Genomic DNA, 26,374 nt, shown 5'->3' on the forward strand with positions numbered 1-26,374 from the left:
AAAGGGATGGTATTTTCTGTTAACAGTCCAATTTTTCCATACATTTGATACTTACATATTACTTAAGAAAGCTCTTAAAAGTTTTGTGTTCTACTACCTAGAAAGAATGAAAAATGTCAGCTTATATATGGTTTTCCAGAGAACACTTGATATTGTTAAGATTATTTCTTAGAAAAGTAGACATAAAACACACACACACACACACACACACACACACTCTCTGACAAAAAGGACAGAAAAGAAGAAAAAGAAAAATCATCTTGGTTATATTTAATGTTAAACGTATTTTGATTTAAAGTGTACAATGCATCAGAGATAAATAGATTTGCAGCCCCTCTCCAAAAGTCTACTCTGAAAAAGAATATAAATGAGGGAAGACCAGCACTACTGTATGAAAAGCAATCATAACCTAAATGGTATGGAACCAGCATAACAATCACTGACAGAACAATTTCGAGAACACAGAAACAGACTCAACCGTATCTCAAAATGTTACATACGATAACATAAGTTTTTCAAAACAAGGGGGGAAAGGGAGAATTACATATTTAATAAATGGTACTGAAATTATTGAACAGCATTTGGGAAATGCTATCTCAAAGGATTATCACATGGATTAAATAGGATAACATGTATACGGTACTCGTCCTACATAGCACCAGGTACAGTACACACTAAATTCCGGGTGCCTTAAAGGGTAACATTTAAAAAAATCGAATTACTCAAAGGTTAACTGATCTGGACCAACAGCAAACAGATTCATAACAGGTAACAGTGCCTGTTGCATCTTTTCATATAAGATAAAAATGGCAAGTGTCACATAACAGTCTTTTAATCAGTTAAGCTTGCCAATTTACACATTTCACCTTCCATTTACATAAAACCTTAGATTTACGAAATACTGTCAAGAAAGCCTCGTAAATTTACAGTGCTATCTATGTGTACAGATGTTAGTGTGCTAAAATTAAGGGAAGTATTCATACCATTTGCAGCAACATGGATACAACTAGAGATTACTGTACTAAGTGAAGTAAGTCAGAAAGGGAAAGACAAATACCATATGATATCACATATATGTGGAATCTAAAGTGTGGCACAGGACTTCCCAGGTGGCGCAGTGGTTAAGAATCCACCTGCCAACGCAGGGAACACAGGTTCGAGCCCTGATCTGGAAAGATCCCACATGCCGCGGAGCAACTAAGCCCGTAAGCCACAACGACTGAAGCCCGCGCGCCTAGGGCCCGTGCTCCGCAACAAGAGAAGCCACCGCAATGAGAAGCCCACACACCACAACGAAGAGTAGCCCCTGCTCACTGCAACTAGAGAAGGCCCATACGCAGCAACGAAGACCCAACACAGCCAAAAATAAAACAAATAAATAAATAAATAAAAATAAATAAAATGTGGCACAAATGAACCTATCTACTAAACAGAAACAGACTCACAGACAGAGAGATCAGACTTGTGGTTGCCAAGGGGGTGTGTGGGGGAAGGGAGAGGTATGGACTGGGAATCTGGGGTTGGTAGATGCAAGCTATTACATTTAGAATGGATAAACAACAAGGTCTACTGTATAACACAGGGAACTATATCCAATCTCCTGGGATAAGCCATAATGGAAAAGAATATTAAAAAAAAGAATGTCGGGCTTCCCTGGTGGCGCAGTGGTTAAGAGTCCACCTGCACTGAGTCACTTTGCTGTATAGCAGATTGGCACGACATTGTAAATCAACTATACTTCAATTAAAAAAATTATATAAAAAAAGTTAAGGGCAATAGTCATTGATGGCAAAGCTGCTTTATAAGGATGGTCAGTTCAGACAACTCTTTTCTCTAGAATTAGACAACCTAATGATCCTACTGCAGCATCAGCAGCAAGTTACGTAGTTTCAATGAATACTGCGTAACCACTCAAAAGATACAGTGGATGGACTTCCTTGGTGGCACGGTGGTTAAGAATCCACCTGCCAATGCAGGGGACACAGGTTTGATCCCTGGTCCGGGAAGATCCCACATGCTGTGGAGCAACTAAGCCCGTGCGCCACAACTATGGAGCCTGTGCTGTAGAGCCTGTGTGCCACAACTACTGAAGCCCATGCACCACAATTACTGTGCGCCACAACTACTGAAGCCTGCATGCCCTAGAGCCCATGCACTGCAAATACTGAGGCCACACGCTGCAACTACTGAAGCTCATGCGCCTAGAGCCTGTGCTGCCCAACAAGAGAAGCCACCGCCATGAGAAGCCTGTGCACCGCAACGAACAGTAGCCCCCGCCCACCGCAACTAGAGAAAGCCCGCGCACAGCAACAAAGACCCAATGCAGATGGGGAAAAAAAAAAAAGATACAATGGAAAAAATGGCCTTGTAAACTAAGTTATTAGCTTACAATTTTTCTTGACTCCTTTGCCATGAGACAATACAACAGAAAGTTACTCAGTAAGCAGGCAAGCATCATGACTGTAGCGGAAAGTGATTAAGAGACACGGTCTTCAGAGTCAGACAGACTGGGTTCAGATCCTGACTTTGCCACTTAGAAAAATTTCATGGACATATTAGGTAAACTCTCCGAGATTTAGTTCCCTCACCTGTAAAAAGGGGTTTGGTAGGTAGCCAATACACCTGGTTTTGATTGTTTGGACATCCATTTTGATCAACAGGTACCCATGCCATACTGGTGTTATTAAATATTTTTAATACTATTCCTAGTTCTTGGCACATAGTAAACCCTCAAGAAATGATGGTTATTATTACTCCTAGAAGTTCAAAATAGAATAAAATGTGTATACCCATAGGTAATTACACATCTGTACTACACATTAACAAATAACTACACATAAGCTACTTAAAATGGCCACAAAATTTGTTAATTTTTACACCTCTGAGAATCAATAAGTCACCAATCTGTAAAGTTCTGAGTATAATCCTCTTCTACAAAAAAAAAAGGCAGAGAGTCATCAAAAAATCTACAAACAATAAATGCTGGAGAGGGTGTGGAGAAAAGGGAACCCTCCCTGCACTGTTGGTGGGAATGTAAATTGATACAGCCACTATGGAGAACAGTATGGAAGTTCCTTAAAAAACTAAAAATAGAACTACCATACGAACCAGCAATCCCACTACTGGGCATATACCCTGAGAAAATCATAATCAAAAAGAGTCATGTGCCACAGTATTCATTGCAGCAGTATTTACAATAGCCAGGACATGGAAGCAACCTAAGTGTCCATTGACAGACGAATGGATAAAGAAGATGTGGCACATATATACAATGGAATATTACTCAGCCATAAAAAGAAACGAAATTGAGTTATTTGTAGTGGGGTGGATGGACCTAGAGTTGGTCATACAGAGTGAAGTCAGAAAGAGAAAAACAAATACCGTATGCTAACACATATATACGGAATCTAACACATATATATGCTAACACATATAAATGGTTCTGAAGAACCTAGGGCAGGACAGGAATAAAGATGCAGACATAGAGAATGGACTTGAGGATGCAGGGAGGGGGAAGGGTAAGCTGGGACGAAGTGAAAGAGTGGCATGGACATATATACACTACCAAATGTAAAATAGATAGCTAGTGGGAAGCAGCCGCCTAGCATAGGGAGATCAGCTCGGTGCTTTGCAACCACCAAGCGGGGTAGGATAGGGAGGGTGGTAGGGAGACGCAAGAGGGAGGGGATATGGGGATATATGTATATGTATAGCTGATTCACTTTGTTATACAGCAGAAACTAACACAACATTGTACAGCAATTATACTCCAATAAAGATGTTAAAGGAAAAAAAAAGGCAGAGAGAGAAACTATATAACTTCTGTGTCTCAATGTACAAAATATCAAAACACCCTAGTCTGTGGAAATATATAGGCCTATGTGTTTTATAGCAACATGTCTATGCTCAAAGTGTCATGAAGAAAAAGACTAAATATTAAAATACCTGTTTGTAATTACTTGTCCTCAAATATTTGTTTTAAAAATGAAGTTTAAAAAATATTACCTTTTTCCTTTCAGAAGGTATGATGCTTTCAGATAAAAAAGGGCAAGTAGCAAAGGAGTTACGGAAATCTAGGGCTCGCTGTAGCTGCTCCTACAAAAAGAAATACAAAATAATTTTAAAAAATGATTTGAAAATCAATTTAGAATGACAGTAATCCAGAATCCTAACTACTTTCCATATTCTGGCCACCTCAACAATATTTTAGTATTAAAAAGAGTAGTTTTTGTGTCATCTTTACTTACTCGGTACGTGCTAATAACAAAGTGTGTCCTTTGGCGAATTCTTTCTGGTTGTTGTAAAGGATGTGCTGAAATAGGAGGTGCTTTTTCAAATAAAAATTCAGAGCCACAGGGAGAAAGCTGCAATCTGGAACCATCAACATATTGTACCTCCACTGAGTCATCTTCATAAAGTACTATTTGCACTTCAGCCGCCATTAATGTGACTATGGCTAAAATGTCCTTCCAAGGCAAAGGCTGAGGAAATAAGAAATACAGTAGCACCAAATAGTTCTCTTCATGTACAAAAGTTCTATCAAAATAAGTGAACATAAGCAAAACACAAAATTGCCATTGCATTTACTTTTGTTGAATGAAAAGTGATTATCTTGCTATACACGCTTATGTGATCTGAATGCCTTCATTAACCCCAAGGGCTCTACTTCAGTGTGGAAGATAACTGAGAGGGAGATGGCCCACCAAGTTATAAATGCCCTTATCATTTTAGTAGCTTTACTTCTGAAGTTTAACTTCTGAAAATTGTATGCTCGGTATCTCATTTCAAATAACAAGCAAATTCCATCTTTGCAAAAAGAATACAGCAAATCATTTGTAGGACATGTAAAAGGCAGGCCAAAAGTAACTATTAGGCCTAAAGGAAAAGAACACCTGGATTCTTGCCCCTAGCCTGGCATTAAGGAAGTAGATCCATGTCACGACTCAGAAAGCTAATTAACCAGCTAGTGTCTTAGATTCATCCTTATTTCATTGAATTCAATTTCCTCTTCTTTACCTCTGAAATGTCTCTGTATTTTCACTTACGCTTTCCATATAGGTATGACGGAAGGGGAATGGAGGGCTGGGTTCCACCTCCACTAGCTCATAGCTATAAACCACAGGTTGGCTGGGTTGGTTGTTTCCTTATTTGTAAAATGGGGGTAACAGGATCGTTGTGAGGATTAAATGAGACAACATGTATGACAGTGCCAGTAGTGTGAATGTTGCCTTGTAGGAACTCAGTAAATTTTATGATTCTTTCTAAAACTAACTCCATCCCCTTCTAGGACATCATCTCCTTCTGTTACTCAGGTGATAAAGTTTCACCTGTCAGAAAAAAAAAACTTTCCATGGATACCACTTTCCCCAGTTTACCTCTATTTCCTACCAATAAACTTCTCAGGTATAGTATCCACTCAGTGTCAGCTTTCTCTCCCAACAATCTTCGATGAATTGCAATCCAGCTTTCTCCTCCACCTCTCTACTGAAATTGTTTCACAACTGTTACCAGTATCTTCCTATACCCAATGACTTCAGTCTTCACCCTACTAAACTGGTCAACGTGTGACAATGTTGTCTATCTTCCCTTGCACCAAACTTCCTCTTCCTCTGCCTCTTATTTTTTAAAAAAAAGGGTGGGGGGTGCGCCATGGTCCCTCCTCCACCACCCCCTCTATATCTATTGCTCTTTTTAGTTTAATCGTTCCTTTTCTTCACCATTCTCTCAAATCAAGGATTCATCAGCACCTGACCTTATTTAGTCCCCATTTCATCTCTTCTTACTAGATACACTCATGTTGCTTTTATGCTCACCCTTGCTTTTTAAAAAAAATCTTACCCCTTTTCAATGTATATAATTAGCTACATATGATATAGCCTATAATCTTTTGCAGAATATGTCAGCATATAAGTAAATATTAAACCGATATTAAATGAGCTCTCCTGAGGAAATTCACACAACTTTAATCATTTTCTTTCTCTAGAGAACTTCCAAATCTACCTGACCTCTCTCCAGAGCTTTCAGTTGCCTGCAGGACCTCTCTTCATGTCCCTGTTCCACAGATACATCAAACGCCACGTGACTAAAATGGAACTTAATCACTCCCACCAAAAGCAGACTTCAGTAATACCCCCTAATTCACTTTCACTCAACTCCCTGGAGGCCAGTCTACAAACAGTAGCTAGAGGGACCTTTTAAAATAAAAATGAGATCTAACCCTTCTTGACTTACAACCCAACATTTGCACTTAGATAAAACCTGAATAATTTTTTTAAATTAATTTATTTTATTTATTTATTTTTGGCTGCATTGGGTCTTCTTTGCTGTGCATGGGCTTTCTCTAGTTGCAGCGATCGGGGGTTACTCTTCGTTGTGGTGCGCAGGCTTCTCACTGCGGTGGCTTCTCTTGTTGCGGAGCACAGGCTCTAGGCACGTGGGCTTCAGTTGTGGCACACCGGCTCAGTAATTGCGGCTCATGGGCTCTAGAGCACAGGCTCAGTAGTTGCGGTGCATGGGCTTAGTTGCTCCTTGGCATGTGGGATCTTCCCGAACCAGGGCTCAAACCCGTGTCCCCTGCATTGGCAGGTGGATTCTTAACCACTGCACCACCAGGGAAGCCCCAAACTCAAATTCTTAACCACAGCCTATAAAAGCCATACAACCTGCCCCCATCTACCTCTCCAATGTCATCTTCTACCTCTCCAATGTCATCTCCTAACCCTCTCCTCCTTGTTCAGGACAACTTAGCTACGCTGGCCTTTTTAATGTTTTTTAAGAAAGCTGTATCACATGTCAGAACCTTTGCACTGTTCCTTCTGCCTAGCATGTCCTTTCCCTGGCTCATCACATGGCTGGTTCTTTGGCACCGTTAATATCTCAGCACAAATTTCTAACTTCCTCAAAGGCCTAACTTGACCAGTTAAAGTTGTTCCCAACCATCTCCCAATCACTTTTTAACCATTTCATCGTTTTTCTTCATAATATCTATTACTATCAAAACTGTTCTATTTATTTACTTGCTTTTAGTCTTTTCCCACTAGGACATAAACTCAATCAGAGCAGGGCCCTCATCTGTCTTATTCACAGTTCTATCCCTGGCACCTAAAACAATACTTGGCCAATAATAAGGGTGCAATAAATTTTTTTTAATGATAAATATATAAGTAATATATAAGAATATATAAATGAATTTTAAAATTCTTGCTCCTCCTGAATTTGCAATTTGAGTTAATGGCATCTCAATGTTAGCAATATTTGATTTCTCAGTGGTTCCCTTTACATCCAAGTAACAAGTCCTGTTGATTTAGTCAGTCTCCCCCATAAATCTGGCTCCTCCTTTTCCTATTTCAGGCCTCAACTTTCCCCTCCATTCCTGTAGACTGTCTGGGACCTTTTTCCAATTTTTCCCCTCTCCAATCTATTTCCAGTACTGCCCTCACAAGTAACTTTCCACAACCCGACCATACCAACCGCTTTACATCACTTGTCTACATACTTGTTAAACGGCAATAAATATTCATAGCAATAAATATATTTATATTGCAGCTATACGTATCATATATATGCATGATATCAACTTGCTATTTCTGAAAAAAACAAGTGCAGATACACAGTTGGAAAACATATTTTCTGATAACAATTGGAAAAAGGTCTTTATCTTTAGCCAAGTTTTCTTTTTTTTTTTAACAGCTCATTGGGGTATAATTGTTGTTTAGATTATTTAAATAATCAAGCATACACAAGAAACAGTAGAAATGTCTAAAGTTCCTGGCATCATAAAAAAAAAATCCAGCTCCAACCTAAATTTCCAGCCTCATCTCTACTGTCCTATTCCTGTTTGTGTTTTCACTACCCAGCACATTACATCCGAGTACATTTAACGATCAAAAAGCCACAAGTTTGTTCTTGACATAAACGGGAACCTCATTTTTCAAAATGCGCTATCTAGTTACAGAAAAAGCCTCATCAAAACAACAACCAACATCTTAAACTCACACAGCAAGCAGTTCTGAGCTGAAAAGTCGTGGAAATGAGGACAATCAACGGCCCTTGTGCTTTTGATTCGCCAAAATGGTCGGAGTAGAAACGTCTGCGCCTGCCCACGACTGCTTCTCGAGGAATTTGTCTTGAGTTTAACAAATTACCAGCAAGTTATGTTTCTCGATGAAAGAAAACAATTATAACCGAAAGGAATAAGGCCACAGGGAGAGTATTTGGCGGTCTTTCGTCGAGTCAGAGGAGCGGAGGAGCAGCAGCAGCAGCAGCAACAGCTCTGACCCCGCAGAGGAAGCGATGGCAAACAGCTGCGATTCAAACCTTCCCGCATCCTAGAAAAGCCGCCCCACTTTACAAATGAAGACCGGAAGTCCCGACCTGACCGCGCCCTCCGCTCGCATTGGGGGGCGGGACCGGAAGTAGGGTAGGCGGGGGCTCCCAGTCCGGAAGCTGGTCCGCTCCTCTCCGGTTTTTACTTCCGGTACCCCACAAGGAGCTGGTCTGACCTGGTTGTTTCAAGCCTGGTTGGGACTTGCATTCTGATGGTCTATCCGAGATAGCTACAGAGGTATAATTTAGTGGAGTAATGCTTATTTAAATAATCTAAGCAATTATACGTCAATAAAGCCGTTAAAAAATTGGGCAAAGATAGAGACCTTTTCCTAGTTTGGTATCAGAAAATGTCTTTCAACAGTTTCTCTGCACCTTTTAAATCTTTTTCTACAATGGCAAGTGGACGCGTCTGCTATATTTATTTATTTCCATTAAAACAAGTATTTATGGAGAGCCTTTTACGTGCCGGGCGTGCTGGGGATAAAGCAGCGAATGAGACCCGGGTTGAGGATGGGGGCTGGAGATTAACTGGAAAGAAACGACTGGACAATAATTTGATCACAGTTGTGATAAGTGTTCCTAAGATAAAATACAGAGGTCTGTGGGAGTATATAGTGGGCAGACCTAACCTAGACTGAAGAAATATTTTCACTGAAATCCAAAGGCTAAGTAGGTGTTAGCCAAGTAGAGGGGGAAAGTGTTTCAAGCAGAGGTAACAGCCTAGTGTTAAGGCTCTGAGGCCCAAAGGAAAGATCTGGCCCCTTAAAAGGGCTGAAAAAAAAGCCAGTTTGGTTTAAGAATGATTAAAGAGAAGAGAGAGGCTCTTCTTAGGGGAGAGAAGCCTGAAATTGGGCTATAGAGGTAGGTAGTACAGATATATGAATTATGGACTTTATCTTAATAGCAGTGGTAAACTATTACAAGGGCTTTAAGCAAAAGGTGGCAGCCCTAAGGGATTGAAGTATAGCTCCTTAAATTCATCTCCATTTTTAAAAGTCTTATATGCAAATTGACCTCAATCTTATGTAAAGTGTAATAAGGGCATCCTCAGACAGCCATGTTTTCATTGATCTGTAACATCAGTTTTATTACACAGTGCTAACTTAGGTCCTATCCAACTCCCACCTTTTCCCCCTCCATTGTATAAGAACCTCCTATATATAAATTCTGTCTACTACAGAGGGGTTTTGTGGTGCTTTTTGTACTTTAGAAAAATTCCTGGAACTGCTGAATAGAGAGTGGATTGTAGGATGTGAGAACAGACGCGTGGAGCCCAGTAAAAGGCTTTTGAAAGAGCAACAGGAGAGTTGATGGCAGTTCAGACTCAAGACTGGACAGTGAGAATGGAGAGCATAGCTCCAAGAAATATTTAGATCAACTCTTTGGTCTTGGGGATGATTTAAGGGTAGGAGTTAAAAACAATTCCAGGGGTTTCTGATTGGGGAAAGTGAGTAGGTGTCAGTGCCATCAATGAGAGGGGAATGTAAGAAGAGTAAACTTAGGGAATAGTATGACAAATTTTGTGAGACCTCCCAGTGGAAACAAGTTAGTAAAGGTCTAGAATCAGGAGATTAGAAATAAATATGGAGGTCAATGGTGATATATGCTAACTGAAGCTTCAGGAGAAGATGAAATAGTCCAAGGAAATTGTGACATGAGAAAAGAATGCTTAGGACTGAGCTTTGAGGAACACCAGTTCTTACAGATTAGGTAAGGGAAAAGAATCCCCCCAAACACTGAGAAACAGCACAAAAGCTAGAAAGCAAGCTATTGTATTCTAGATGCCTGGGTGTATTCAATTTTGGTGTCTTGCCTAGAGAACAAGCTAAAGAATGAAGTCTTTATTCAACTTAATGACATGGACATCATTATTGACTAATGAGGTCTGTTGTATATAGTGGTGGCAGAAGCTATAGTGGGTTTGAAGAGCAAATGGGTAAGGAAATGGAAAAAAATGGGAAAACACTTGAGAAGTCTGACTAGGAACCAAAGATAGGACTGTAGTTGGAGAGAAATGTAAGGGCCAGATTTCTTTTGATGAGAGGAATGGCATGGTCAACAGCTCATGCAAAGGGCCGATGCAGAAAGATTTTTAAAAAAATTACAGACCAAGTAACAACAGAGTTCATGAGAGTGAGAGGGCATGGGATTCAAGCACATGTTGAGTAACTGGTTTTTAATAGGTGGAGGGATACTTCTTATACAGGAAGAGGAGGAATGAAGTACATGCAGATGCATTTGTATACATTTGTCTGGTGGCTTTTTTTTTTTTTTTTCCAGTGAAGCAAGTCTTTAGGGAATAAAGGGGCAAGCAGAGTAGGGAGGGTTTGAATTAAACAAGAGAATGAAGAAATAGTAAGATTACAGGCAGCACTGACAGCCTAAATGAAGGTGGTGACTCTGAATTTATAGCAGTACAAACCTACCAGAAACATGACCTCCAGATGCTTGGATGCAGCAGCAGTGTCCAGTTCATCCAGGGCTGGCATTTTGCTAGGCTTACACACTACAGCAGTAGCATACATGACCTTAAATTATTTACATCTGCTAAAGTCTAGTCAGCCAAAGACCACCAGGCTCAAGCCTGTAGTCTGACAAAATATTTGACATGTAAGGAAGGAAGCACACTTCAGAGGAAACACAAATGGTGCTCTCCACAGGGGGAGGAGGGCGTCATCGTTGTAAGGTTTGGGTTCCTGCTGAAGAATTCTGAGGAAGCTCTAAGGGAAGAGAGACCACTTCCTGGTTGGATGCTGTTTCTGCACAGGATTAGAAGCAGGGTTTAACTGAGGGACTGGCTGTTATCATGAGGTGAGTGCAGTTTAGCAATTGGGTATCCCCAGTAAAAGATGGGTGAGGATAGCAAAGCAGGTCTGGAGGCATCATTGTTAACAGAGCAGTGGTCACACAAAGAGGTGGTCATGGCCTTGGGGAAAAATGTTTCCTGTTAAATTTGCAGCTGGCTTTACCTGTGTCTGTCCTCCCAGACTGATTAATAGGCAGGGCTACTTCCTTCTTTTTCAGTATGAGCTAATTTTCAGTCCTTCAGTCCTGGACAGGTTTTTACTCTTTTACACCAAGCATCCTCTCTCGATAAATGTGACGATTTTTTTATTAAACAAATTACAACTTAATCCATACTCTACTGTCCTCCCTACAGGTAAGATTGAATGAAATACCTAATCATAGAATTGCCCCTGCTTTCTGACAGCATCTAAGCTAGAGTGTACCTCCGGTTTCTTAGGCCCTCTCCCAAATTATCCAACCAAAGCCCAAATCCTGTAAGTTCTTTTGAACACCCTCTTACTGACATACCCCACAGTTCCCCATGGTGTACATTCTGCCTCACGACAACAAGTACTAAACCCAGCACATTCAGGTACAGGTATGGTCCTGATAGTCCTTGGCTGAAGAGCACTGACAATACAGAGGGTCTGAGTTGATGACACAACTGCCAGGTTCAGACTAATATTTGCACTTTGTTACCAGACACAAGACTAACATTCACTGGCACCTTTGTGTCCTTGCTCATTAAAGATTTGTACTAATAGTCCCTGTTACAAAAGACTTACTGATCCATATTTCTGTTGAAGATATGGCAATCCTAAAGGCCAGCTATCGTGGCACACGGCCAACTCTTCCTTTCAGTATGTACTGTTGCAGCTTTAAAGCATGTCCACACATTCTTTGAAGGCCTTCTATCTGATACAGCTTTATAGCAAGCCTCTCACTTAGAACCAAGACACTGTAGCAGAAGTAATGCTGCACGCAGCTTCCAAGGCAGCTTCTTCCAGGTCTTTTGCAATGGCCCCTCAACACCCAGCTGCCATGCTGCAAGAAGCCCAAGCCATGTGGACAGGCCTTGTGTAGGTGGGTCTGGTTGAGTGATGGCTTCAAGTCATCTCAGCCCGGTCATCAGCCACGTGAGTCAAGACGACTCCAGAAGACTAGAGCCACCAGCTGTTGGAGCCACCCCTCGTCCTTAGTTTTCCCAGCCGAGGCCTCAAAACACTGCAGGATAGAGAAAAGCCACCCCTATTGTACCCTGTCCAAATTCCTGAGCCACAGAAGCATGAGCATAATAAAACGCTTGTTGTTTGAAGACACTAAGTTTGGGTGGTTACTTAAGTAGCACTAGTAATTGGAACATACTGATCCTGCTGGTAGCTGTTTTGAGTACAGCAGTAGTTGGTGACCATGAGCTAGCAGATAAAACTGGGTGGTTATGCACAGAGCGACTGGGCAAAGTTTAAAGTATATTCAGTTAGCATATTCTTGGCCCCAGTCTAATGTCGGGCCCCTTCCCTACACCCCCTTCCCCCTATCCCTCAGACTTACAGTGAGCTCAATCTTTAGAGAACGGCAGATTAAAGTACTAGCCACCATGTTAGGAGCCATTCTGAAAAAAAGAGTTCTGACTATTACAATTTCCAAAAGCCCCAATTACATATATATTTCTCTTTTATAATAAGGACGCTAAAGAATTTTAATGTTTTATAATTGCTGTTTTTTTCTGAGTAGGTGTATATGTTATTGAAACTCTTGTTCAAAGAATATCTTCTATCCTAGTATAGTTTCTCTGATTTCAAATCTGAACTTCATGATGTCATGTAAAAAAGTTCAACAGAAACTCTTTAAAATACCAGGATACCATCCAAAAACTTAGAGGAAACAAAACTATTTAAATTTTATTTTTAAAGTCTAATTTTAATCCAGACCAAACAAACAAGCAGAAAAGTGAGAAAGCTGATTGTATAGGCAGACACAGATGTACCAAATGTAAAACAGTGGGTTATTAACAGAACTATTTACATGCATATTTACAAGCAATCCTTTTGTACATTAAGTTTTACTTTTAGTTAGTTGGAAAAAGATTTTTGACATTGGTAAAAATATTAATTAGGTAGGGCTGAGGTGGTACCACATTATAGTAATAAAAGTATTAGAAAAGTGATTCTCAAGGTATAGCAATTATAAAGCAGATGAAAACTTGAGTGACAAAGATCTAGTAAAATTCTCTAGTAAAAAAGTCAATGCAACTCATGCTATAAAACAAAAATGAGAAAGTCATATAAATAAAGCAGAATAATGTTCCAGGCTTTAGGGTAGTGAGGTTAGGTGAAAAAAACCAATTCTAGAATTGCAATAAATCCTCAGTGAAGAATCCTGGTTGTTTAGTTGGGAGTTCTTAGTCTTTTTTTTTAAGCCATTTTAAAAGCCCTTGGTCTCAAATAGCATCTGGATATGTGAATCAGTTGTTAATGATATATTCTAAGACTTCAGTGCTAAAGATATTCATGATTCTGATTCCTATTTGAAACTCAATTCATTGAGACACTAAATGTAAAACTAAGTGAAAGCTATAATACTCATATCTAAAAAAGGATGCTACATTTTGCAGTAATATGTATTTCCAGGCTAAGAATTTTTCCCTCAAGAAAAGTAGAATTTAAAGGATAAGCTTCTAACCAGCTAGCAAAATTTACTTTCGACATTTTTCATTTTTTTCAAAATCGATTTTATTGCAGCCAAAACAGTGGAATTAACTGTACATAATAAACTATTATATATATATACACATTTTAAGTTATAGGGAATAAAGTTTATTTTGGCAGAGAGTGTTAAACAAAATTAAAGTTGCATACATTAGTAACATAACTCAACATCCTTAATTTGGTATAAGTGTGACACATTTTCTTGCTTTCCTGTGTTCTGCTAAGTCACCATAACCTAAACTGCTTTATAAAATTGATATGCTGAAATTTAATTTTACTGTTTTCGCTTACGCTCTGATTCCAAACAAAACTTTTCATAAGCTTCTTCTATCTCTGGGTCCATCTCATCATCAATATCATCCAAGTATCTGTGAAAGAAGCATATATGACAAGTTTAATGTTTTTTAATTCAGAAAATGTCTAAGATACTACGCCATGAAAGTAAGTATGTGTCTCCCCATCCCCCATGACCCTTTCTACCAATATGTGACAAAACTATCTTACCAATCCTACCAATTGCTGATGGGTCTTTCTCCTTCTTCCTCCCCCATTTCTAGTACAAGGCCATATGTTGAAATGCCACAAGTTCATTAGGGCAAAGAGAATATAATGCTTACCAAACAAAACTTTAGAGGATAACCTGAAATTCAATGCCAAGGACAACTTTAATTTCCAGTAGTATACTGTCGGCAGGGCTGAACCTTCCTAATTGTGCTTGGAAGCACATCCCTGTATTTTTTTCTATTAAACTAGTACACAAAAGTATGTTAACATTAGAAAATCTTACACTGACATATAATTAAAATGTTACTACTTAGAGACAGAATAAAGGTGGTTCATTTTTTTTTTAAACCTACAACACATGAGAAGGGATAAGAAAAACTGAAGTCACAGACTTAATTTATTTCCACCCTCCACTTATGAAGAGGAGAATCCAAGTAGCATGTCCAAATTCACATGAATTGTTAACAGAACTGGAACTAAACCTCACAAGTTCTTGGTCCTTCCATATACAAAATGCAGTACAATCTAACGATAAATGAGTAATACAGTAAAAGTTTATTTTATTACAAAGAATGGCAGATGAAGATTGAGAGATGAGAACAGGACTATAATTTATATATGTCTATCAGTCCGAACATTTTTATATAATTATCTATGTTTTAATTTTAATCTTTTAACAGCTAAGCTTTGAGCCTTTTACTATGTGCCAGGGGGCTGTCTCAAGTATTTATGTATCTCATTTAGTTCTCAAAAAAACTCAAGGAGGGGTCTACTATTCCTATTTAATAGATGGAGAAACAGGCACAGAACTTACCAAAGATCTTACAGCATTAGAGTTACTTATTTAAAGTCTTAGGTATAATAATAGTATTTATTTTATAAAAACTAATTGTTTGAATATGCTACATTAATAGTTTTTCCACCTTAGCTATATTTAATTTTCAGAACCAGTGTTTTCTCTAATATGATTTTCTGAAAATTTTTGGTAAATAACTACTACATATATACCCACTATAACACCATTAAATCAAAATGCACATTCTTTCATCATCTTTTCTAGTCTAAACTCCACCTACAAACTGTGGCCACAGAAATTTCACAAAGAAAACGGCTAAAGATGAGAATTCCCTGGCAGTCCAGTGGTTAGGACTCCACACTTCCACTGCAGGGGGGCCGGGTTCAATTCCTGGTTGGGGAACTAAGATCATGCTGGCAAGCCGCGCAGCATGGCCAAACAAAGCAAAACAACGCCCCCCCCATAAAAAAAACCCAAGAAACAACCCAAAAAACCCCCAAAAAGAAAGCAGCTAAACAGAACTTACGGATCACCACCCCCTGATAAATCTGTTCCATTTTCTTCATAATCTGGAAAAAAGTCTTCTCTTTCAAGTAACTCTTGATATTTCTCTTGGTAATCTATAAAAAATAAAAAATTTTAATGCTGAAAAATATTCATATGAAATGGCCAGTTATCCCTAAAAATTTTTTTAATATTATGGCTTTTCATTTAAGCAGATACATTTAAATAACATTAAGGTTCCCAACTACATATTTAAGAATATCTTTTACAAAACTTATATTCTAATTGGCTTGCTTTATTTCTCCCCGCCCCCAAAATATGCTCATAAATTATACAGTTGGCCCTTTAGGGTCACTGACCCTCCACACAATCGAAAATCCACATATAACTTAGCCCACCCTCCTTACACACGTTTCCTTTGTATTTGCGATTCAACCAACCCTGTGTAAGTACTGTAGCACATATTTAGTGAAAAAATCCACATATAAACAGACCTGCGTTGTTCAGGGGTCAAATGTATATTTAATATTCCTCTAAATATAAGATGGAAATCAAAGCCACTGTGAGCGTAACAGAGTACATTTCACTCCCAGCGTGCATGCTGTTTACATTCTCTGCTGCTTCTTTCCATCAGACAAGATATTGTCCTAACTTGTTGGGGAAGAACATGTTTCTTCCATACTACTGTTTTTCCTTCCACAAGGAGGGATTTCAATCAAACCTCCTAGTTTCTGGCTCCCCAATTACTCCTTCCCAAGGAGGTAAAGTGAGCTACCTGGCTAGCAGGTAAGAGCCATCATTGCTTGAAGTTTCTCAATCAGAGGAGGCTAACCTAGCAAATGTTCTGAGCACAGGAGATTTTCTTTTCTTCCCTCTCCTTAGAGACAGCTGGAACGTAGATACCTGATAAATGTTTCAGCTATACTATCCCTTGGTTGGGCTCTTCTAAGGCAGTAACAGGTGATATTATAGCTCTCCATCTGCCAACTGTCTTAAGCAGAGTTACCGAGTATCTTTAAAGATTAGCATGTGTGTATGAAGTCCTTACCTCTGAATAATATAATGGGTCAGTGTATATTAAAACTAGTTATCTTACAATTAGTTTCTTGTGAACAACAGCTACCTCAAATTTTGAGAGGATGATGTAATTACATTTAACTCGACAGAGACCATGTTTTTCCAAGATTGTCAGTCTCTATAAAACTCTAATTCTAGCTTAAAGGGTTAGTGATATTTTGATACCCAATCTTGGCAATTTGGAGACAATTTTAACTATAAAACCTTTCTGCAACAAATGCTTAAGGCAACAGATAAAACATTCTTTTAAATATACGAATGAGTTCACACACACACACACACACACACACACACAATCAAGTCACCAGATGACAGAAACGAGAAGGGAACTGAAAGCCATACATAACTACTGCAGCTGGGAGGCTGATAGACCAGGTGGTATTATGAACAAAGGGCTTCGATTTTAAAACTCACAGAAGGTCAGAAAGCAAGGCCTTGAGTCCATGTGAAACAGAGAGATGGAATTCATGCCCCAAGTCCATCTCACCAACACAAAGGCTGAACATTCAAAGAACTGGTATTGCAAGCAAAAGGTGAACCAAGGAAAAACAAAAAACACCTCGGTGGCAAAGGGAGATGGCAAAGAAGCTTGGTTGTCTCTGCCTGGGTTTGGAGTGAGGACAGAAGTACTCTGAAGAAACTGGTTCCCCAGAGAATTTTTAACAATGGGCCTGCACTTCAAATTTCTATTATCCACGTAAAGAATCCCTACGACAAGAAAATAGAAACTTGTTCCAAGCCAGTATTACCCCTGTGGCTCCTGGCACAAGCAAATATAAACCCCCCTTTGGAGAGATGTTCCTACAATCCAAGCCACAAGTTTTTATAAACAAAAACAAACAGGCAGTTAAAACGCTGGAGCTGTCATGAAGGGCCACAGTATATGCAACTTAACTTCAAATGATTTAGAAAAAAAAAAGTGAGTGTGGAGAGAACAAATAATAAATGGAGTAAACTGTTGAAGGTACATCTGAGTAAAGGTAGATAGATGGATGTTCTTTGCACAGTTTTTACTTTTATAACTTTACTGTAAGTTTGAAATCACTTCCACAAAAAAAGTTTAAGAAAGACAGTTAAATTTGAGATTGCAAAAAAAGAACACAACATAAATCATTTTGTGTATGACAATTAGAAATAACAGTAGGATTAGAATTAAAAGAAAACAAAAGTATGAAGCAAAAATAAGCATGTTTAGAATGATGACAAAAAAAGGACTCAAAACTTTAAGATCAAGATACTTTGAACAAAATGCAGAAACAAAATTCAGTTTGAAAACCAAATTGAATTTCTATAAATAAAATAGTCACTAGAAATAAGTAGGAAAAACAGATTGGACAATGATGAAGATCGAAGAACCAAAATGAATCAAGGTAGCCTCAAAGAATAAGGGAAGAAGGAAAATTTGTCTCACCAGACATAGCAAGATTTACAGTAGGTAAGAATAATTAAGAATGCAGTATTGGTGTCAAGACAAACAAGAAGAAAGATCCACATTCATGGACACAGGAATAAGACACAAATCTATAGGGAGTTACATGGTACACAGAGGAATGTTTTGTCCAAGAGAGGAAGGATGACCTGTTACTGAGATGAGTAACTATAGAATATTTAAGTCCTACCATTTACCACATATAAAAACTAGCCAGATGGATTAAACACCTAAATATAAAAAGCAACAAGGTTTAGAAGACAATGGAATTTGATCATAGTAAGTCACAGAGAGCACAAACAAGACTTTAACACTCAAAGCTTCTATGTGACAACACATGAAACGGAAAGACAGCACATACTGGGAGAAACTAAGGATCACTTTCCAGGCCATGTAAGTAATTACAAATCAGTAAGAAAGACAAATGATCCAACAGAAATACAGGCAAAAAAAAAAAAAAAAAAAAAAAAAAAAAAAAAAAAAAAAAAGAAATACAGGCAAAGGACACAAACAGGTGATTCTCAAACAAAGAAATCAGAGGTCAATAGAAACATGAAAAGAAATTCACTACCACTAGTAGGGAAATAAAAGTTTACAATTTCATACAAACAGACTGACAAAAAAATAGGTCTGGTATCAATAAGTGTTGCCAACAATGGGAAATAGGAACTTTCACATGTTGCTGGTGGGAATATTAAGTGGTATAATCATGATGGAAAGCAGTTTAGCAACATTTAGTGAAGTTGAAGACGCATGTAGCCTATAATGTAACAATTCTACTTCATTACTCTAAAGAAATTCCTGCATGTGCACAAAGATTCTTAAAGATGTTTGCACAGCACTGTAGGTAGTAACGAGTGTGAACCAACCAACCATCCACAAGTGGGAGGGGATCTATAAACTGTGGTTTACTATGAGTATGTTATTATTTGGCATTTAAAATGAATGAACTAAAGCTATATATATATCAGTCAACATGAACACCAAAAATACCGAATAAAAAATAAGTCGCAAAAAGACGCGCACAATAAGGCACCATTTAGGCTAATACTGCTGTGTATGGTAGCACGTGTCATTTACAGCCATACATGAGGTAAAAAGACGGCACAAGGACACCAATGTCAGGACAGTAATTACCTCTGTGGGGGGAAGTTATGGAAGGACTGGACTTGAAGGTGAGGTATCAATTATAGAAACAGAGAATGGTTATTACTATCTATAAAGGGTTTTATTTCTTTGAAAAGACCCAAAGTATATATTGATAAGTGAAATTGGTTCAATCTTGACAGTGAATCAATATGCCCTTTTTTGTGTGTGGTTTCAATATTTTTGAATATTTCATAATTTAAAATTGAGAAGTTAAGCGGTTCTTCTTTCTACCCCTTTGTGCTAGAGGCATAGGACAGTCAGTGCCTGCTATCCAGAGGAAACAAATGGGAAAATTCTCATAAGCTGGTTGTAAGTTTGTTCAAAGTGGGGAAATGTTCTCTTGCTCACAGTGCAGTTCTGTTTATCACAATTAAAGCACTCATTCTATAAAACGGCTCTTTTCTGGGAAGGGAAGTGTGCAGAGATTTAGATTTTAATTAACTGACCCACCAAATATTAGTAAGATCCACAGTTCTTAGTATCTGCAAGTATTAACCTGTACCAATGAAAGCTGCTGACTATATAGTGAACTACAACCATCTTTCCCTTCTGCTTTAACTACCTGAAAGTTTAGAGTATAAAAACAAAATATTAGAGGAAATATAAAGTAAAAATGCTTGCATTTAATTGAGGGATCTTCCAATCCTTCACTGTTAGGGTGACAAGACACTATATACTGAATCAAATGTTTGATGTGAAATGGTTCCAAGTGGTAACTGTAAGAATATTCTAGTGAGACAAACCTTTACCCTATATTTTAGAACGATGTGAACTCTTCAAAATGCTACAACTTTGTGCCAGTGAGGGTACGGTTTTCTGTAATTTACTATCTTACCAAAAAATGGTCAGAAAATGACTGAGACAACATACCTGGATCAGCGGCAGTGAAAGGAACACCATCAGATGTATAAAATGTTGGCTCATTCTAGGAGGAATCAGAGCGATTAAAACATGTTATCATTTCAGAATTGCTTTTTTAAAGCACATTAATTGAGCATGGCTGATTTCATTCATCTGTACCTGATAATACAAAAACAAGCAAAAAACTAAATTCCTAGCAGCCATTTTCATTTCACTGGGAAAGTCTATGGTCTTCAGATTACTATTCTATTATCTCAAGTTCTTGTGGGTCTAACCCCACCGTCTGCTGCCTGTCACACCCTTGGTGACTTGGTGCGTTGTGCGCTGTGATTTAGCGTCAGCTGATTTTTAGTTGTGGTTCCCACCCCCTGCAACCATTTTTTTCTTTAAGTATTTCCAAGACTGGATTGTAAGAGCATTCCTCCATAGTTTCTTTCTGTTTGATCCTGTCGAGAGCTTCAGGGCATCACTGGCCTGGTAACCATTTTCGTTTTCTTAATTTACTTTACTACAAAATGCCAAGTAAAAGTTTGAAATGCAGGCCTTTGATCATGAATTCTCTGGAAAAACTGCTTTGAGGAATCCCTACACTCACCCAAGTCCAAGTCAAGCCTTATTCATTTCCCTTGCCATTGAATGGCTCTTTGTCTAGTCTACCCTTTCACTGAGGATTCCTTCCATGGCTGCCATGTGACTCTAAGCCAGTGAAAAGAGTTATTAGGTATTAAATTCTGAGGTAAGTTTATGTAACTTATCTACAAATTGCCAAAATTGAATTCAAGCAATAACCAAATTTAAAATGCAAACACTGGCATACCATAAAATAATTAGGATCATTTTCAGGTGTTGCTTCCCTGTATGTTGAAGTTGCATGGACTCTACCCCAGTTACTTGACCGGAGTTCTACAAGCTTCAAGAGCATCTGTTTTACATCTCTGCAGACAAAAGTTGAAAATGAGTTAAAACGAGCAAGTGTCATCGTGCTCTAATATATCACAGATGCCTAAAACGTTGTTTCAAAAATTTAACATGCTTTGATATTCTAGACATTTCCTGTAGTAACACAAATTTATCTTTTTAAAAAAATGCACATCACTCCTTTACTATACTGATCTGGAAAAAAGGATTTAGTACAGTTATGCTTAAACGCGTACTGGGCCCAAGTGGCAGGCCAAGCAACTGGAACATGATTCAGAAATCTGGCACAGTGAAAGACATACTTGGACGTGATGAAGAGGCATTTCACTACCATAAAATAATAAGGCAACGGAGGGATTCTAACACGTGTGAGAGGATGAACTCCTACACCTTGGAAATCAAGGAACTTATCCCATGTTGGTGTAAGGAATGGCTCATTTTCTGATGACCACACGTGGGAATATTTCAACAGTCATCAGAAACCCCAGAAGGTTTTTTTTTAATTATGTAATTTTAAAATCTACAAACAATAACTGCACTGTTGGTGGGAATGTAAATTGATACAGCCACTATGGATAACAGTATGGAGGTTCCTTAAAAATCTAAAAATAGAACTACCATATGACCCAGCAATCCCACTACTGGGCATATACCCTGAGAAAACCATAATTCAAAAAGAGACATGTACCACAATGTTCATTGCAGCACTATTTACAATAGCCAGGACATGGAAGCAACCTAAGTGTCCATCGACAGATGAATAGATAAAGAAGATGTGGCACATATATACAATGGAATATTACTCAGACGTAAAAAGAAACGAAATTGAGTTATTTGTAGTGGGGCGATGGACCTAGAGTCTGTCATACAGAGTGAAGTAAGTCAGAAAGAGAAAGACAAATACCATATGCTAACACATATATGTGGAATCTAAAAAAAAAAAAAGTTCTGATGAACGTAGGGGCAGGACAGGAATAAAGACGCAGATGTAGAGAATGGACTTGAGGACACGGGGAGGGGGAAGGGTAAGCTGGGACAAAGTGAGAGAGTAGCATTGATATATATACACTACCAAATGTAAAATAGACAGCTAGTGGGAAGCAGCTGCATAGCACAGGGAGATCAGCTCGGTGCTTTGTGACCACCTAGAGGGGTGGGATAGGGAGGGTGGGAGGGAGACGCAAGAGGGAGGGGTTATGGGGGTATATGTATACGTATAGCTGACTCACTTTGTAATACAGCAGAAACTAACACAACATTGTAAAGCAATTATACTCCAATAAAGATGTTAAAAAATTTTTTTTAAATTATATACTTTTTTGTAAAAGTAAATACAACACATAAGCACCAGGACTGATCCCAATCTTCTGCAGGCAGGGAGGAAATATTTGTTTCAATTGCCACGCATATTACATTCATTCTCCACTGGAATGACTAGAGCCACCCAGTCACCTGACTACAGAATAATACAGGACTGGCCCCTGGGAACATAAATAGGCTCTCTTGTTTTCCCTCATCGGTCACGCCTAACATGGTTCCCCCCAACACTTACTCAAGCAGGTCCTTAGTAATAGACAAAGCATTAGCAACCCCCCCCCCCGAATTACTTCCTGTCCACCCTCTTGGACAAGTCTTCCCTTGCTTGGACTGACAACCCTGCCCCAGAGGTGCCATTCTGACTAGACTGCATGAAGGGAGTGGGTACAAGAGAAAAAAATGGCTAATATGAAATTGGGAGCCACTGGTCCCCATCTGGAGCTACAACTTACAGATGCGGTCAGTTTGATATGTGTAGGGGAGAAGTGCAGAGGAATGGGATGGGCAGGGAGGGTGTCCTTGGGAGTAGTTTGTCTGCTGCTTGCCCTCCCTTCTTGGCCTTGCCCTGGGCAGCCACAGAGTCCATGGCTTTACACACAGTCTCCTCATCCCCCAGGAACTGCACAGGCGTGACGGGCTTCATGTTCTTGCCCAATTCACAGTCAGCAGGCTCAGCTCCATGATAAGCTCTTCAGAGACCCTCTCTGCTTGACAATGCCCCTGGAGGCTGGTGCCACGGGCTACAGCCAATACCCGTTTCCCCTTCTTGATCTGGGAAACTATTTCTTCCTTCCAAAAGGGCAGAGCTCTGGTAATAGTATCCTTCAGACTCTCACGGGAGGGTAGCTAATATCCAGTGAGGTCTCCATGCCTTCGATTCTCACTGACGTTGCTGTGGAAGGGATGACTGGGCTCCACTGGAGGTAGTGGGACTTCAGAGGAGCGCCTTCAGATCTTCACTGGGCCTCGCTGCACTTGGCAGCGGTTTCTGCTTTACTGAGGCCAGAGCCCTCACTGCCGCCCACTGAGGAGCCTGTCCTCGCCTCTGAGGAGCCTGTCCTCGCCTCTGAGAGCCGCATTTGGTCAACGGCACCCAGCGCTGTCCAGAGGGTCTGAAGTGCTCTCTTACGCACTGAGGTGAAGTCTACATGCTCGCACCCCACTGCCTGGCTCCTGCTGTCTTTTTTTTTTTTTTTTTTTTAAGACAGGCTTGAAATTTATTCCATATAACTGTGGCTATATATGGTTCTTAAAGGCAGTGCGATCCTGCTAACACTTTTATACCTCCAACTGGACTTACAGTAGTACTTTACCCAAATATTTATTGAGCTTAAAAGTATAAATCATTTTATTTTTTAAGGGACTCATATTCCCACAGGAATATCTTAACTTCCTCCATTCATAAGCATAATTGAAGAAAAGTGGCTAGGTGAGCAGAAGCCATAGGTTAAAAAAAATTTCTGTAGATTTCTAAAGAGTATTCTGATGAAGCACAACAGATTAAAAACAACCCCAAAGAAAAAGCAAGGAATTGAGATCCACTGGCTATCTATATTACTTCTTTTCCTACCTGCTGCAATTTGCGTCTAGGACAACATTTTCAATTCTCTGAATAACTTCTTCCATATCAGTCTTTCCTTTTTCCTTCCAGGCATCTTCTAAAACTGACCCTGTCAACTAAAAAAGCAAGTATCAGTAAAATAAAGAATTCAATAAAGTACAGAAATTCTAAAAAGATATTAGTAGCAGTTCAAGCATTCTTTAAACAAGATGAATTTAGCAAGTTAAGTATTCCTAATTATTTTCTACCATCTAATATTCAGGAATCGCTATACTTTTTCTTGACAGGAAAAAGGAATGAACTATAGCAGAAGTTTTATCATAGGCTTTATAGGCCAATGACTGTATGGCATGTTTGCTATATGACCAAGGCTATAAAATTTTAATCAACATATCACTTTTTGAAATATGCAACATCCAACAAGTGTAGAAACTCAGAATTTAAAAAACACAATCAGGAAAAAATGAGTTAAGGATATAAGCAGGTAATTCACAGAAACTAAAAAAATGGCTTACAAACAAAAAAAGGCTTTAATTCACTAGTGATTTTAGTCACAGAAATGCAAATTAAAATGAGCTTTTTGTTTTTACTCATCACGATGACAAAATAAAACCTAGGATTGATTCTATCCATCACTGATAAGGATATGGGAAAAGAGGTATACTCATCCACTGTTGGTGGGAACACACTCTGATTCAGCATTTGGAAGGGAAATTTGGCATTACTTATCAAATTAAGGTATACATGCTCACTGAGCCACCAAATCTATGGGTAAGAATTTAAGTTACATAAACAACTGCATATATAAAGATACAATGAAAGATTACTGACAGTGCTATAGTGGCTAAACTGAAAATAACTGCTCAAGGATGGAATGGATAAACAATGTGCATGCATACAATGGAACACTGGGAAGCTACTGAAGAAAGAGCCATGCAAAAATCCAAGATCTTCATTTGGTGGTAAAAAAGCAAGCCACATCAGAGTAAGATCTTACGGGAGCACACATGCAGATAGAGGAAGAGAAAGAAAGGGACTTTACGTATGGGGTGGAGTGAAGGACTTCCATTTTTCACTTTTAAATTTCTTATGTTAAACAATAAGTATATATTGCCTTTCCAATATTAAATTCGAGAGTAAAGTAAAATGTCAATATTTAACTTAAATAACTTACTCTTGGATCTATTTGTGCATTATATGTACTTTCCTTCCTCTAAATTATATACTAAAGGGATGAAACAGTTACATTTTAAGAAAAAAATAAGTAAAACCTACCTTCAGTAATTTTACTGCACAAATTAAGTTGTCATCCATAGGATTAGAAAAGAGGGCATTCAGCAACTCCCGAAGACTGACCTGAAGAATGTCTGCCCTTGTAACCTGTCCATTTGTTCCTTTGATCTTTTGGGGAAAAGAAAATGAAAAGCAACTATGCCAAAATATAACACAGATATACAAATGGTCTAACAAAGTGCTGGCAAAATAAGTGTTTTAAGTTAAACAATACAAAACATATGGTCAGGGTCTTCCCTGGTGGCACAGTGGTTAAGAATCTGCCTGCCAATGCAAGGGACACAGGTTTGAGCCCTGGCTGGGGAAGATCCCACATGCCGCGGAGCAACTAAGCTCGTGCTCCACAACTACTGAGCCTGCGCTCTAGACCCCGGGAGCCACAACTACTGAGCCCACGTACCACAGCTACTGAAGACCGCATGCCTAGAGCCTGTGCTCTGCAACAAGAGAAGCCATGACAATGAGAAGTCCGCGCACCGTAAGGAAGAGTAGCGCCCGCTCGCCGCAACTAGAGAAAGCCCGCGCACAGCAACAAAGACCCAACAGAGCCAAAAATAAATAAATAAATTTATATATTAAAAAAATATATACGGTCAGGATAATTTAAGCCTCCTTTAATATTACTGCTTCATAAAGCAGTCTCTAGCCTATTAACACCTTTTTGGGAACACAGAGCTTTTTTCTGCTTTTTATACTATTTAAAAATACTCTAACTTGCATCAGAATAGAATATGTATCTCAGCTCTCCGGCTTGAAGAACTGTAGGTTCAGGAGCCATGCCTTATCTTTATAACTTCCACCACACATATCATCATGACTTCTACATAGGAAGTTCAACTGCATTCTTAAAGTGACAATTCATTTAAGGTACATTTTATATTGGTGTTCTTATTTGGCTTATACAAAAATAAACTGAGAAAGATTACGGCATGAGATTTTGTTAAAAATTAAGGCCATCTGTGGTAAAAAGGCATAGTAAATTAGGCACGAGATTGGACAAAGACCTTTTAGATGCATTGACTGAGATGTACATTTGACGGTGGATTCGTGTGTCTTTTCAGTGGTATTTACAATACTAAGTCCTCAAATCAGAGTTTAAGAAGGTATACCGATATCTGGGACTAACTAGTTAAAAAAAAAAA

General features: G+C 38.9%; 2 protein-coding genes and 1 pseudogene across 3 annotated transcripts in view; all 3 read right to left on the reverse strand.

The window, feature by feature from the left end:
* Positions 1-8,327, reverse strand: part of CUNH5orf34 (chromosome unknown C5orf34 homolog) — a 33,291-nt gene extending 24,964 nt beyond the window's left edge. Inside the window, exons 1-3 of the mRNA XM_024740377.1 lie at positions 7,996-8,327; positions 4,248-4,481; positions 4,006-4,095 (exon numbers count right to left, since the gene is read on the reverse strand). Coding sequence (XP_024596145.1) covers positions 4,006-4,095; positions 4,248-4,442 — 285 coding nt within the window. The 5' untranslated portion in view covers positions 4,443-4,481; positions 7,996-8,327. The remainder of the gene's footprint in view (positions 1-4,005; positions 4,096-4,247; positions 4,482-7,995) is intronic.
* Positions 8,328-13,008: 4,681 nt separating this feature from the next.
* The window catches only part of PAIP1 (poly(A) binding protein interacting protein 1), a 29,195-nt gene continuing 15,829 nt past the window's right edge, over positions 13,009-26,374 (reverse strand). For both annotated transcript variants that reach the window (XM_024740355.1, XM_024740356.1), the window contains exons 6-11: positions 25,215-25,340; positions 23,949-24,055; positions 20,961-21,078; positions 20,153-20,207; positions 15,650-15,743; positions 13,009-14,191 (exon numbers count right to left, since the gene is read on the reverse strand). In XM_024740355.1, coding sequence (XP_024596123.1) covers positions 14,098-14,191; positions 15,650-15,743; positions 20,153-20,207; positions 20,961-21,078; positions 23,949-24,055; positions 25,215-25,340 — 594 coding nt within the window. In that variant the 3' untranslated portion in view covers positions 13,009-14,097. The remainder of the gene's footprint in view (positions 14,192-15,649; positions 15,744-20,152; positions 20,208-20,960; positions 21,079-23,948; positions 24,056-25,214; positions 25,341-26,374) is intronic.
* LOC112396549 (phosphoglycerate mutase 1-like) lies at positions 22,742-23,787 on the reverse strand (annotated as a pseudogene).

This window comes from Neophocaena asiaeorientalis, unplaced genomic scaffold, assembly GCF_003031525.2.
Source record: "Neophocaena asiaeorientalis asiaeorientalis breed wild unplaced genomic scaffold, Neophocaena_asiaeorientalis_V1.1 scaffold57, whole genome shotgun sequence".
NCBI lineage: Eukaryota > Metazoa > Chordata > Mammalia > Artiodactyla > Phocoenidae > Neophocaena > Neophocaena asiaeorientalis.